Source organism: Pseudorasbora parva, chromosome 6 (genome assembly GCF_024679245.1).
Source record: "Pseudorasbora parva isolate DD20220531a chromosome 6, ASM2467924v1, whole genome shotgun sequence".
Taxonomy (NCBI): Eukaryota; Metazoa; Chordata; class Actinopteri; order Cypriniformes; family Gobionidae; genus Pseudorasbora; species Pseudorasbora parva.
Window position 1 is genome coordinate 8212971 of NC_090177.1, and position 14932 is coordinate 8227902.

General features: G+C 39.4%; 1 protein-coding gene across 2 annotated transcripts; it reads right to left on the reverse strand.

Moving 5' to 3' along the window:
• Nucleotides 1-434: 434 nt before the first annotated feature.
• LOC137078331 (cytochrome P450 2J4) lies at nt 435-9037 on the reverse strand. 2 transcript variants are annotated; one of them, XM_067445523.1, is made up of 10 exons: nt 9009-9037; nt 6624-6826; nt 6385-6547; nt 5475-5624; nt 5192-5352; nt 3665-3841; nt 3276-3414; nt 3003-3190; nt 1765-1906; nt 435-1224 (listed from the first exon to the last, which is right to left on the reverse strand). In XM_067445523.1, exons 2-10 carry the CDS (start codon nt 6819-6821, stop codon nt 1028-1030), a joined length of 1515 nt encoding a protein of 504 aa, XP_067301624.1. In that variant the 5' UTR covers nt 6822-6826; nt 9009-9037; the 3' UTR covers nt 435-1027. The 2 variants fall into 2 exon arrangements, with proteins under 2 accessions (XP_067301624.1, XP_067301625.1); XM_067445524.1 differs by lacking the exon at nt 9009-9037 and adding an exon at nt 7557-7803 and having other exon boundaries at nt 6624-6800.
• Between the last annotated feature and the right edge of the window lie 5895 nt (nt 9038-14932).

Here is a 14932-nt window from a genome sequence, read left to right on the forward strand (position 1 = left end):
AGTAGTCTATTGGTTACCGTTTTACAGAATCTATATAATACTTCAGTTCAATGTTTGAGTGGTAGGTAATCACCATAACAAGCAGAACAGCATCGGTCGGGCGCGCCTCCTTCAGCTCACGCCGACGAGCAAACGCTGGTCACATGTTGATCCTCGTCCTGCCTTTAATCACATCACTTTTTCGTTTCCTCTTATTGCTTTCCTCCAACAAAACCTTTTCTTTCTTATGTGTCTGTGCTGCTTCAGACATGACTATATCATCCGACGAACAAAGTTGGGCTCGCACGTCCGAATGTAAGGAAGTGTGTGTGTTGGTGGAAGTGACGTATATGCCGTAAAGCAGTCGTATTTTGTAGTTCTTTTTGTTCTCGGGTTACTACCCGAAACCCGAAGTTTAAAAGTACGATTAAAACCGATAATGACCCCATCAGGCTATGGCAGACGTGTCATTCAACCGATTGTAAGTCGATTTATCATCACAAGAGTCTAAAAAAATAAATTATGAAGGTTGAAAAGTTACCTAGTGCTGATTTAAGTCAATGCATTTATGTTCTCACAAACATTTTGCATTCCCCTGAGAAGCTTTGCATATCCTCTCATATTAACATATATTCCCAATTTATATTCATACATTTATTTCCAATCACCATGCTCCTTTTTAAGGGTTCATACTATAGATTACAATATAAAACTACTTTTAATGGCTGTACATATAAAAAGATGCTTTGAAAAAGCTCTGGCAGTCTTATTTCATTGACAGTGCAGAAGTCGACTGCCTCCGATTTAAAAAATACATTACCCAACACAAAACCCTGCCAGAGTAGCCATCTGGACAGTCTCGTATGTAGGATATTTCAAATGGGAGAAAAGTAGCATGAATACATGTGAGATCAAAGAGACAAGCCTCTGTATGAAATGAAAATAATGCCATTTTTATAACTATATTGTATATGTGTTTCATGTTACCAGAGAAAGAAGCTCTTATCTGTACTTCATCAGTGTGATTTAATGAGCTGATTCTTTTGTTTTAGGATGCAATAGTGTCGCATAATCGAGGCACAGCACGGATCTGGAAAGGTTCAGGAGCGGACGCGATGGCGACGGTCCTTTTGAGACTCAGAGTTTGTCCCTCAGGAGGCAGGAAGGTGAAGCGCTGCATCAGACAGATAAAGAAGAGGAAGAGCTCCATACGGGCGAGCTGCTCACCCGGACACATCCTCTTACCTGGAAATCACCGTCTGGATCAGTAAAGCTGAGCTCAACTTTAGAAAATCTCATTTTAGTGTTGATTAGTTTATTTACATGACCGTTCAAAATGTTTTGGTCCGTAATGGTTTTTAAAAAAAAATGTTACAAAACATTTGTTTCAAATAAATGCTGTACTTTTGAACTTTCTATTAATCAAAGAATCATATTTTAAGTTTTCACAAAAATATGAAACTGCACAACTGTTTAACACTGATAATAATCATAAATGATCTTGAGCAGCAAATCCTCATATCAGAATGATTTCTGAAAGATCATGTGACACTGAAGACTAGAGGAATGATAAATTCAGCTTTGATCACAGAAATAAATGACAGTTTACAATATATTAAAATAGAAAACATTTTAAATTGTAATAATTCACAATATTACTGTTTTTACTGCATTTATCAAATAAATGCAGCTTTGGAGCAGAAAAAGTCCCCACACTTTTGAATAGTAGTGCACATGCATGTATTTTAGTTATAGTTTATATATTCAATATTCCTTATGACCTACCTATTGAAAAGGGGATGAAATTTTCTCTCTTCAGAAATTTGCCGTTTTCATCCAGAAAGTGTGCGGGGTTGAATTCATCCGGAGTGCTGTACTCATTCTTATCCTGTAGGATTGGCTTCAGCATTGGCAGCACCATCACACCCTGTCATAGCACAAACCATTGCAAACATTAAAAAACTGTTTGTTTAGGTTTGGCCTAGAAAATACTTGCTTCCCTGTCCAGAAAATATGGAGCTATAACTGTGTGTGTGTGCTATCTGGTATTAAAAATTAAATAAAATACTAACAAATACTGCAATTTTTAATCCTAGGTCCATTTAACTATAAAGTTCAATGGTGGCATTTAAGGTCTTGAGTGTAACTATTTTGTGCTATTAAATATAAAATAGATTTATTAAAAGGAAATGAGGGTGGCAATTTTCAATGGAAATAAACATTCTGCTAAAATGTATGAAGCTGGCATTAACACAAGCAATATGATTTAAAAAAAAGATAAATAAACTAGGGGTGACCCCGGATAGTCGAAGATTCGATGCATCGATATGTGGTGCTGAATTCGACCACCGATCTCATGGTCGAATCTTCGCAGGTGTTAAGTAGGCGCGTGCCGCGCCTTTTAAATTCGAACACATTCAATGAGTGTACACACACACACCGGTGGCGGCATTCGGTGCCTGTCCGAGGTGACTCAGGAAGTTGTTTAAAATCCTGCCACGCCACAGAGCGCCATTTCAAGGTATTATATAAAATTTATATTTCCCTCAAATCGTCAATGTATACTGATTTTACCCTGTGCTACAAGGTAGGCTATATAATGTGCGCGTCTGGTGTGAGATCCTGAGACATGGGGCTGATCTTCGTGTGCGGTGTACTTTTGCGGGGCACAAAAGTTCTCTCTTCCTCTCTAGGTAGGTCATTTTTTTTAGGTTTATTAGGTTTAGTTTATTAGTAGACTAGTATCGTGCCCCTCCCAACCCATTCACACACACATAGATGATTCGACTATCGGTCGACCAAAGAAAGATTCGACAATTCTGATTCGCATGTGTATATCCTTAGTTGAGGACACCCCTAAAATAAACCTTACACACACACCTTGCTCAAAACTCAGTCTCGTTTCTACCAAATTCGTTATTTTTTTGCCCATTTAAAGCCTGTACAGTACTGTAATGCAGTAGCTAATGAAAGAAAGCTTTTTTTGCAAAATGTGGGTACAAAAAATTATAATTCTGGCTTACCTTTGGAATGAGGCATCCTGCTACTGTGGTGTCTTTGCTGGCAACTCTTGGCGGAATGAAGGCAAGAACATTTGCGAACCTCTGAACCTCATGGATCACTGCGTAAGTGTACGGCAGACGTGTCCTGTCTTCCATCAGCGGCTGGCGTGTCTGTCCGATCACCTGATCGATCTCAGACTGGACTTTCTCTGTGGAAAGTGAACGTGCAGAGTATGTGGAGACACATATACAAATTAAACAAGTAGGTCATAGGAGCGGAGTGGAGCGGCCCACCTTGCACATCTGGATACTTGGCCATGTAGAGTAAAGCCCAGCTGAGTGTTTTAGCAGTGCTTTCTGTTCCCGCTCCAAACAGATCCAACACGCAGTGTATCAGGTTCTCCTCTGTGAACTCTGCCTCGCTGTCTTTACACTGGGAAAGACACGGGAGAGGATTCACCCATGAACAGAAGAGGGGTTAAACACAGATGGCTACAGAGCAGAGCACCCGATCAAAAGGGTACATGGAAAGTAAACCTATGGGAAATGTTGTGTGCACAAAATGTTTCCTTTGAGTTCACTTGATTTCATTTTAAATGCATGAATTATCAGTGTATAAAAAAAAAAATCTCAAAATCAGAAGATTTCCTGAAATCATGCCAGGCTCTGCTAAAGCCAGTTACCTTCTCAATCTCATCCAGATAGCAATCAATGTAGTCTCTGGGGTCGGATGGGTTTCTGTCCTCTTTGTGCTTCCTGATTTCATCCTGAAAAAAGAGCTTCAGCTTGGAAAGGTTGGCAAATGTAGTCTGGTGCCTTCCTGGCAGCAAGGACATCACAGCGGGAAACGCGTTATACAGCTGTTGAGGGACAAATACATTCATTTCATAAATCTTTGCAGTACAACATTTTTTTAAATCTCACATTTTAGTGCATTTACTCAACTGACAAAAGATTTTAAGTGTCATTTAACTTGCTTATTAGAGTCAACAAAATCTAAATATTGAATTTTGCACAAAAAATTGATTACTTTATTAATATATATATTATTTTAATTCTTTAGCACTTCAAATTACCATAATATATAAATGTGCTATATAAATAATCTTGCATTGCCTTGCCAATAATAAAGAAATAATAATAATTAAAAAATAAAAAAGCACAACAAGAGGGGGGAAATATCAATTGTTACATTGGTCAGAAAAGAGAAAGAGGTCAAATTAGCATCACCCCTTCAGCTGGTGCATTAGAAACAGTCATGCAGAAGCATTTACCAGTTTTCTGTAATTTAATGCTAATGTAATATAATACAAATTATAGTGATTTAAATGTAATAAAAAAAAAATCTATAGACACTCCTGAACAAAATCTTAAGACCAGGGGATGCATTGCACGTTTTACACATTTCGCACTAGTGGATCATAACCGGGTTGTAAGTGCTGCTTCAAAATGCCAAAAGAAGAAGCAGGAGCAAGAGACAAAAAATAGAGAGTAGACAATTTTTCGAAAACTGCATTTAAACCCAAACAGGCCGTTCACTTTAACACTTTAACACTTTAAATCTTTGTATGCAAAGATCAAAGTGCACAACAAAAAAATTTCCTAAAAGAAAGAATTGATTCTGAACTTCTGAAATGAGTCTTCATTAAGTCCATCCTACTGAATAACAATATACTACATTTGCTTAATGCCAGGCTATGCTTTTCATTGACTGCCGGTGAACAACGTCTACTTCATCTCAAACACTGTAGTTGTATCTGAGACTGGAAGAGTTTGGTCTGTGTCTGTTTTCTGCGCTTTGAAAGCAAAAAATTTGTTCTGGAATTGATACGGTAAAACCGACGCCACCGTTACTGTTTGTATCACTGTGCATCAAGTGAAGCTGAAATTCAGATATGATAAGTGTCGTTTGGTTTCGGACAAGCTGCGAGCGGTCGACCAGTCACAACAGACTGAGCCATCTGACCAATCAGAGCAGAGGACGGAAAGGAGGGGTTCAGGAATACCAAATCCTTTATCGGACGGATTGAGACAATGTGAGAAAAGATCTGATGCTGCAATGGATATTATGAGCAAATTAAAGTGTTTTTGAACTTTTTGAATCATGCAAGCCTATTCTAGGAGACTCCAAAACCAAACTAGGAGCTTTTAAAATAGCATAACCGGCACTTTTGTGAAATAGATCCATTATAGTAAATTTGTTCTCGTACCCGGCCCCAGACATTGATGGGCAGCTTGAAGGTGTCGTCTGAATACTGCAACAGCTCGTGAAAATGATGGTTGTCATACTCAAACTTGTGGCCAAAAACCAGGCTGCATATTATATTGCCCACCGCGTAGTTCAAGATGTGATGAGGGTTGAATGGCAAACCTAGGAAAGCAAGAGAGATCATGGTTACTGCAAACCGTGCCTTCAAATCTTTGCCTGTAGAGAGCAGTATGTACTTGTAGCCTGTTCAGATGAATATTAATGCAGGAATGTTGTGCTCTGACCTTGCTTGTTTTGAAAATTGCTACAGACAAAGTGACACTCCTGCAGGATGGAGTTTTCTAGAGTTTTCTTGCCCACACCAAAATACTTAAGTGTTGCCAGAGCAAAACGTCTCTGATGACGCCACATATGCCCACTGGAGAAGATCAGACCTACATACAAAGAGATAAAGACAGCAAGATCTATGTGTGTTCCCTTAAGGCTATGTAAACACCCTTTATACCATGGCCTGCAAATTTGCTGCGAGTTCTAATATTTGCACTGCCCAATCCTTCGACATCTGTACTTTCCTAAATTGTTACACTCTGACAGTGCTGGAGCGGCAAGAACAGTACGACCCTGACAAACTTTCCTACAACCTCACAATGACAAGTTTCTGAAAAACAAATGTGGGCAGTCATGTTTTAACCAATGTGGTTTTCGTCCATGCATTTGAGTAAACATTTTACGTCATATTGATAAAAAATATGGTCACGTTGAATTCTGTAAACAGTCTGTTGTCACAGTACTTGAATGAACTTCTTTATTTCAAGAGAGACTGGAAAATTATATTTCTCATGTTACATTAAATTCAGGATCACTGTAACAATCTACAGAATGTATGAACCGTTCTGCGTGTTTTCAATGACAAAGCTTGCTATTGTAGCCGTTGCAAAAAGTAATTTTACAACAGCTCCGCAATTTAATTGAAAATTATAGCAGAATGTCAGCATTTCGTTCTGGAACATTACAGTTCATTTTCAGCAAAAATAAACAAATTAGTTGAGTCTGACAATGCATGCCTTGAATGAAAGCAAAATACAAGATGTTTCCTGACGTTCTACATACAGATGAATTAGTGAGCAGTTTATGATTGATAACAGACTTAATGTTTGTGTAAATGGGGTCACTCATGTGTACAGCTGTTTTTACCTTTCCCTTTACAGATCTTGTCATTCACAGGGAAGTACGGCCGGTCTGTGAAGATGTCCGCCTGCTCCACGAAGGCCTCTTTGAAAGTGTCGTATCCAGTGAGCAGAATGCAGGGCTTGCTTCCCAGATAAAATGTGCTCACATCTCCATACCTCTCACCAATCTGATCAACATGTCAACTTGTGATGCGCAGCTCATTTAATAAACGCATGCATCTGAAAAAATAAAAAAATACATACCTTTGGAAAAACCTCCATTGGATCACTAAAGCCTATGTTCAATACGTTTCCAACGACCGGCAGAGGGAAGGGTCCTGGTGGCATGTTCTTTGACTGAAGATCTCGCAGGTGTTTCACCAACAGCAGCACACACAGAAATATCAGGAATCCCTGAACATCCATCCACTGACCCATCAGCTGTGACAACACTGACGCCATGCTTACTAAGACCAGAGAGATTTTGCACAAACATGAATGATCTCTTAAAATGTACAAGTACTCTGTGTGCAACTGTGACCATAGGTCACATTTAATGTATGAATATCGCTGCATCAAAGCAAATTTCTGTGTCTGTGGCTGAGCTCAAATGCTGTAGATGCTTTTCTCAAAACTATCAATGACTGGTCAAACAGGTACCAAAAAGGTTAGTTCACCCAAACATTTAAATTCAGTAAATTTCTCACCACCATGCCATTCCAAACCACTTTCGTTCATCTTCAGAAAAAAAATAATGAAATGTTTTTAATGCATGTTGAGATTTTTGTCCCTCCATTGACAGCTGGCAAATACTTTGACACTTCACAAAAGTTAATTAAACTATCATAAAACTAATCCCTATTGAGTGTTTTAGTCCAAGACGTTCTCTAAGATTTCATCGAAAATATCTGAACTTATGTTCCGAAGATTAACTAATTTTGGAACAACATGAGAGAGTTAATGACATTATTTTTATTTTTGGGTGAACTATCCCTTTAAGTGAAGGTAGAAAACAGGTCCTCTCAGGTTCACACAGGTGTTGTATCACACAAATTTGAATGCAATTTCGCATTAGTTTCCAACACTGCTATAATGCAAAATTTTAAGCGCATCTCAAGAGCCCGGACACTTTTTGGTACAACCCACAGGCACACTCAATCACAAAGTTGCAGATTAGGGGAACAAGGTTGTACTTACCAAGAGAGCGCAGTGTCCTTATTTGATTTCAAAACGTTTACACCGATACTTCTCAACACATTTCACATTAAAACCCTGATTCGCTTCAGTTTTACGAGATAAATAAGTGGGTTTGACTTTGCATTAGTCCGCCTTGTCCCGTTCAAAATGAATATATAAATAACTAAATGAGCAAACCATAGTAAAAATATTGTGTATAGTAAAATGTTTTACCGGACGCCAACACCGAACGTTCGTATACCTATAACAACAGTTTCCCGCGGTTTTCATATACGGTTAAATAGTCATAGCCTACAGCACGTCAACAACAACAACAACAACAAAAAAACTATAACTTCTAAAGAGTCAATGCTGCTACTTGGTCCGGACCATTTAACCCTTATCTTTGTCTTTTGTATTCTTCCGTTATCTTGTCAACCTAACGTTATATAACGTGTGTATTGCTCGAACATGGGACAAAAACAATCTCTTCCATCAGAGAGAGCATGAAGGAAATACTCCGAACAAAGTCGAATCGCCTGGGCCCCGCGCATCTGACCATATCGTAAGTTGATCGCAAAACTTGATATCCATAATTACATAGGCCTAATCAGCATATCAACAGTATTTTCAGATAACGCCGAGATAAAGCAATTAGAGTGCGAATTCACAGCAGCTGTTAATTATGTTACTCAAGGTTAGTCACGTTCATTTGAGATAACCAAAAGCAGAACGCGAGGCGATTCATCAACAGAACATAAGAAGCCTATCATTATTTGTCACTTTAATAAATCTATATTTAATCAACAATGTTTTTGCTAATTGACTGGTCTTAATAGTTGTCCATTGTTTTAAGCTGCTATAGTTTTGATGCCTGCGTAGCCTGTGTGAGCTCTGATCTACTTTGCATTATCTTCCATAATCTTTTTGCCTTAATTGATATACAATGTGCAGTAAGTTTATTAGACCATAAGTTCTTTGAACTCATTGAAACAAAATTGTACCCATAGTACGAAGGTTGTAGGACCTTTTACCTTTACCTGGACTGAACCATTGGAGCAACTGTTTTCCTTTACAAACCCTTTATTTTTAGCATCATCTCTAGTACTAAATTAATTTACATAAATCCCACCATGAAGAAACGAAAAGTAAAAAAATAAATAAATAAATAAACTTAAAAAGCAGAAATAACTATATTCATTAACCATTTCTTTCAAATCCAACTCTTGATGATTCATGTTCCTGTATCAACATCATCTGATCCTGGAACATTCTTGTCCAAAGACCTAGTCCTAACCCAGTCCCTACTCCAGAGGGATATGATGGAATAAGACCCTTACCCTGGTATTAAGCCTAAACTTGACATCAACTGTAAACCTATCCTTCGAATCTGGTCGGAATAATGTTGTTCCAGGATCAACAAGGATATACTTGGTGAAATCACACTCTTAAGCTAAGAAGGGAAATGTTTACCTTGAGTGCTTTGAGCAGTAGATGCAGGCTGAAGATCTTGCCAATGAGAAAGAGGTCAGTGTGTCTCTTGACGGTTGCACCAGTCCAGAAATTTATTGACTGTGGAAGAACACAACTGTGGAAGAGCGCCATGTCTTATGACGTGCATTGCCAACCACAATGATGGTGGAAAGATTGTTTTTTTAAAACTCAAGGGTCATTCTAGAATTTTCATTAACACATGAATAGCTCAAATCTGCAAATATCACATGACACATGTGATTGTTCTATCCATGACCATGAGTACCAGACAGGAGGGTATTCCTGGGGCCCGTATCACAATTTAATATAAGTACACACACACACACAATACCATTGCATGATTGTATTAATATAATCAACCGAGTATTCAGGGTACATGTGATGGTGAGTTAACCTTGTTTTCTGTAATACCCCGTAGGTGTCCTTGTCTTTTTTTTTCAGTACATATGATAGAGAAAGACCAACTATAAAATCTACAGGACATTTAACAAATAACAGGCTGGTTTACTGTTTAGTTAATTAAATCCTCATTTTAGAATGATTTCTGAAGGATCATGTGACACTTAAGACTGGAGTAATGATGATGAAAATTCAGCTTCACCATCACAGGAATAAATTACATTTTACAATATATTTTTGATTAAATAATTCCAGAATTTTACCAGTAGTGAATAAAGAAATGATATCATTTATAGGGTGAAATCAGGTAAAGGTCATCTAGAGCATCAGTGATGTCAATGAAATAATGGTCACATTGTATTGACAGCACTACTTTATCTTTCTTTGATAAACATAGTTGATAATATGTCAGATTTCTGTGGTCAAATGTTCAGCTAAAAGGAGCCAGTGAAACAGACGGCAAAAATAGCCTCTGAAAATCAAATTAATTGATTTGACATATTATTTTAATATGACGTGACAATACATTTTGTTGCAGTGGACCTCAATGGTAGCAAAAGTCGAACACATTTCTGTGTAAATCATTCATAAATCAGATATTGCGTAAATTGCCTCAAGAAGCGACTGTGGTTGTTACTGTACAGATCAATTCTTTCTGCTTGTGTTTCATGAATAGGGCCATGCGTTTGCGCGGTTCCCAGGGAACAGTTTCACAGACAGCCTTAGATTAAGACAGAACAAGGCCATAGTTCAATTAAGCCTTTCAAGTATAGCTTTTATAAATGTACCTTTGACTAAAACATTACTGGTGTGCATCTTAAAACAAAGCAAATGGCAGTGACATTTTCAGTTAAACCAGCTCAAACATGCATTTTAGTCTGGACCAGGCTTATGCCTTGTCTGTGAAACCATGCAGGGGATGGTGAAATCTACACTACTGTTCAATAATCTCTTATGCTCACCAAAGCTGCATTTAATCAAATAAAAAAAAATATTGTAAAATACCATTACAATTTTAAATATCTAATTTATATTTGAATATATTTAATTTATTCCATAATTACTCCAGTCTTCAGTGTCATATGATCCTTCAGAAATGTTTCTAATATGATAATAGTTAATAATTGCATAATAATTGATGAGCATAATAATTGATGCTCAAGATCATTTGTTTTTTGTCTTTTTATGATGAATAGAAACTTAAAAAGAACAGCATTTATTTAAAACAGAAATCTTTTCTGACATTATACAGGTCTTTAATGTCACTTTTGATCAATTTAATGCACTCTTAAAGAATAAAAGTTTAAATCAATTCATACCGAGCCTAAACCTTTGAATGGCAGTGCAAAAGGGAAAACATCACCTAATCTGATGAATCTTAACTGACAGATAGCAGGGTAGAAATAGTGGCATAAAGTACATGGATACATAAGTCCAATTGAGCATTATGCAAATGTCACAGACGTTTAACTAACCATGGCTATGCTAAATGTCACAAAACATACGTCATCTCAAACTAGTTCCACAATGAGTTCTTTGTATTCCAGTCATAAGATCTGAGTTAAGATCAACTTTGGTTAGATATGGAACGGTAGATTTGAGTCATGATGACGTCTATTTTTCCCCCGGAGAACCCTCCGAGAAGCAATTGTTTAGGGCTAGTAGTTGGCGGGTTTTGTTGTAAAAACTTGGCAACCCTGTCACGCACGCTGAAATCAGGCTGGAATACACGATCTTTGCCGGTGTTGTAAAAAAATTAAATTATTTAATGATACACAGAGTACTTACCCAACACGTTCATCATTTCTGAGAGAAATTGTGAAGGTGAATGCAGATACAAACAAGCTCTCCGTTTAGGATCCGAGTAAATATAATCCAAGCCCCTTTGATGACGTGATGATTACGTTACTGTTGATCATCTGTCCATCATCGTTTAAAGCCCGCCCTGATGATTTCATTGGTCCGAACAGTTTCTGTTCGGGGATAATTATTCCTCTATGGTAGCCTAGAAATCTAGACGCACCCTAGCGGCAGCAAATCTAATCTGCCCGCGAGTGTCGTCTAGCAACTCTCAATACTCTTCTGAGCTGTATTCGCCTAACTCTTGCCGGGCCAATCACATCGTGTATAGAGTCGGTGGGCGGGGCCATAATGACGACGGCGAGTTGCATTTGTGTGCTTCTATCAAACACAGAAACTGGCGAACGGCGGTCTTTCGAATCAGCTCTGACCGCGACTCTGGAAGACTTGAAGTTGAGCTTTTCTCTGAGAAAAGGACAAAGAAAAAGGGGAAGATGTGTTCTGAGTTTTGCCGACCGGATACGGCGAATGTTTAATCTGTCAGCGAGCTCCCCTTCACCTTCTTCGTTGCTCTGGTTGGTTGTAACGCTATCCTATCGCGTGCAGAGGGAGTTTGAAAGACAACCGTTTATCCGCCCCTCAAATTGAACTGTCAATGGTGAGTTTCCAGACCAAACATCTTGCTGTGGGTCTGGCTTGTCAGGCTACCTCTATGGAGCAAGGCCAGAACGAACTGTCCGACCTAAACATTTTGTGGGCGGGGCTTAGGTTATTAACTGTAAAAACAACAGTCCATGGGACAGGTCCATTAACAGATAAACGAATGCGTGGACGATGACTTAGCCGTTTCTTATCATGTTTGGTCTCTATCTGTTCCATACGATGCCTTTTATATTTTAAAAGAGGTTTGGTAAAGAAATAATGCATGGGTAAAACATTTAAGACACTTTTTTAACATGCCACTTTATGCTATGTAAATGAGTTCCACACTAGGGTGGGCAACACCGTGCCTTCTTCAGAACCCAGTGGCCAATCACACTCCAGGACTGGAAAGGCGCCGGATTTCAATCTCCTCCTCATCGGAAAAGGATAAATATGTCCCCCGGGTAGACACACCCTCGTTCTGCGTTTCTAACCCGACGGGGAAGGAGACACTAACAGACACACCACGTCCTGAGCTTCTGACCTGACGAGGAAAGAGACTACAAGACAGTGGAAGTTAAGCTTTTGCGAGCAAAACCTTTATATTGCTTTCGGCAAACTCTAGCTGGAAAAGGGCTCTCTCCTTGAGAGATCTTATTTGACCTTTACGACTCCTCCAGCAGCACATCCAGTCCACCAAGGACCTCTGCATCGGCAGACACTGCCGGTCCCACACGGCTCCTCAGTGACGCAGCCAGCCTGCAAAGGACCCTGTGAAGATTCGACTGACCCAGCTGCCTGGTCCACATTTAAGGACCCTCTTGGCGCAACCAGAGTTCTGCATCCTTCAGCCCAGCTTGGCAACGACTATTCACTGCACGCTACCCGCATAACCAGTGGAAGACGTATCTACTGCCAGGACTGATCACCCGACTGTGTGGAACGTAAATATAAACTTACCAAACCTCTTTCTAGAGACCTTGGCATTAGTTTATACATGCAGCATATGTTTTCTAACCTGTTTAGGATTTACTTGAGGTCAGGTTGTTACAAATAATAGGTTTATTATTTGTTCAATGATAAATAAGAATATATTTATCACCATGTGCCAGAACCATTAGGTGGTTCCCATAAGAAGCATTCCCATACAATTCTCTTCTATTGCTACATTCTGTTCAACAGCATTGCATTTATCCATTCTGTGTTCACATCATTTTTGTTTCATTCATTACTTTTTGGTTATTAGTTTACTATCCTTTAGAAGTACATATCCATTACTAGCATTATTAATCGTTTAAGTATTTACTCTTGCATATCTATTGTTAATAAATTTAATTCATTTTATTACACTGTGTCTTCATTGTGTTGATGATCAAAGACTCTACTGGTTGTCCAGACTCACAAATCCTTCAGATAAATCAGCTGACCAACTCCCTCTAAAGCCCCTTTCACACTGCACGTCGGACCCGCAATATTCCCGGAACATTGCCGGGTCACCTTCTGTGTGAAAGCAACCACGTCCCGGGATTGATTACCGAATTCGACCCGGGTCGGGGACCTAGTAATATTGCGGTATTCGACCCAGGATGAGCGCTGTGTGAACAAAAGCCGAAACTAATGCCGCAACGTGTACGTAGTTATCGTGCGACTCCTAGAGCTTGTTTTTTCAATAATACAACCCTGCAGTGCCAGAAGAGCTAGTCTGTGTTTTAAACGCAGAGAGTGTTCGTATACAAAAGAAACTAAAATTGAACAAGCAGAAATGTGTGCAAACTGGACACAAGTCGAGACCACGGAGCTCCAAACTATCCGCGCTGAAGCTGAGATCGCTTGCTATTATACGTCACATCCGGATGTCACGTGTCAACTCGACCCGGGACCGTTAAGCGTTGTGTGTGAAAGTGCACATATTACGGTATTTCGCTGGCAGTGTGAATGGACCAAATCTAGCGGCCCGGGAACAAATGCCGGGTCGCATTATCCGTGTATTTGCCGGAATCGCAGTGTGAAAGGGGCTTAGTTTACATTAATTCTGAATTACTGAACAGCTCTTTTGCAAGTGTTCTTATATTGTTAAGATATTATTCTTAGCTGGTGCCCCATATCAAAAGGGGGAAGGGTCATCTGATACACTCATAACCACACCTTAAGTGACACGTGATCTGAAAATCACTACGTCATCGGTGAACTGAGTAAAAATCACTACATGCGTAAAAGCCTAAAATCAATCTGTTCAACAATTTGCTGCCCTATGGGCAAGATTTTACCTGAGTTCAGGTTACTTTTTCTTCTTTTCACCACTGATCATACATGAGCTGCATAGCATTGTTTTTGTTTTTTGCAATCTTCCATAAAAATAAGAATGTAGCCTAGAAATTTAAACACACCCTAGCGGCAGCAAATCTAATGTGCCCGCAAGTGTCGTCTAGCAACTCTCAATACTCTTCTGAGCTGTATTCCCCTCACTCTGGACGAGTCAATCACATCATGTATAGAGTCGGTGGGCCGAGTTGCGTTTGCGTGCTTCTATTAAACACAGAAACTGGCGAACGGCGGTCTTTCGAATCAGCTTTGACCGCGACTCTGGAAGACTTGGAGTTAAGCTTTTCTCTGAGAAAAGAACAAAGAACGGCACTGAAGTCATTCTTAAAAAGGGAAGATGTGTTCGGAGTTTAGCCGACCGGATACGGCGAATGTTTAATCTGTCAACGAGCTCTGTTTCACCGTCGTTGCTCTGGTTGGTTGTAGCGCTATCCTATCGCGTGCAGAGGGAGTTTGAAAGACAACCGTTTATCCCGCCCCTCGGATTGAATTGTCAATGGTGAGTTTCCAGACCAAACACCTTGATGTGGGTCTGGCTTGTCAGGCTAATAAGAATGGTCAATTTCATGGTGATTTTAATGTCCAACATACTTGAGCTTCTCTGGTGGACAGGATCTGGAAGCTTCTGTAGATCAGACAGCAGAGAGTGAGGTGATTGTTGCTCAGATCCAGCTCTCTGAAGTGTAAAGTGTTTGATCTAAGAGCTGAACTGCCTTCTTCATGTCGGCTACCGTACCTAT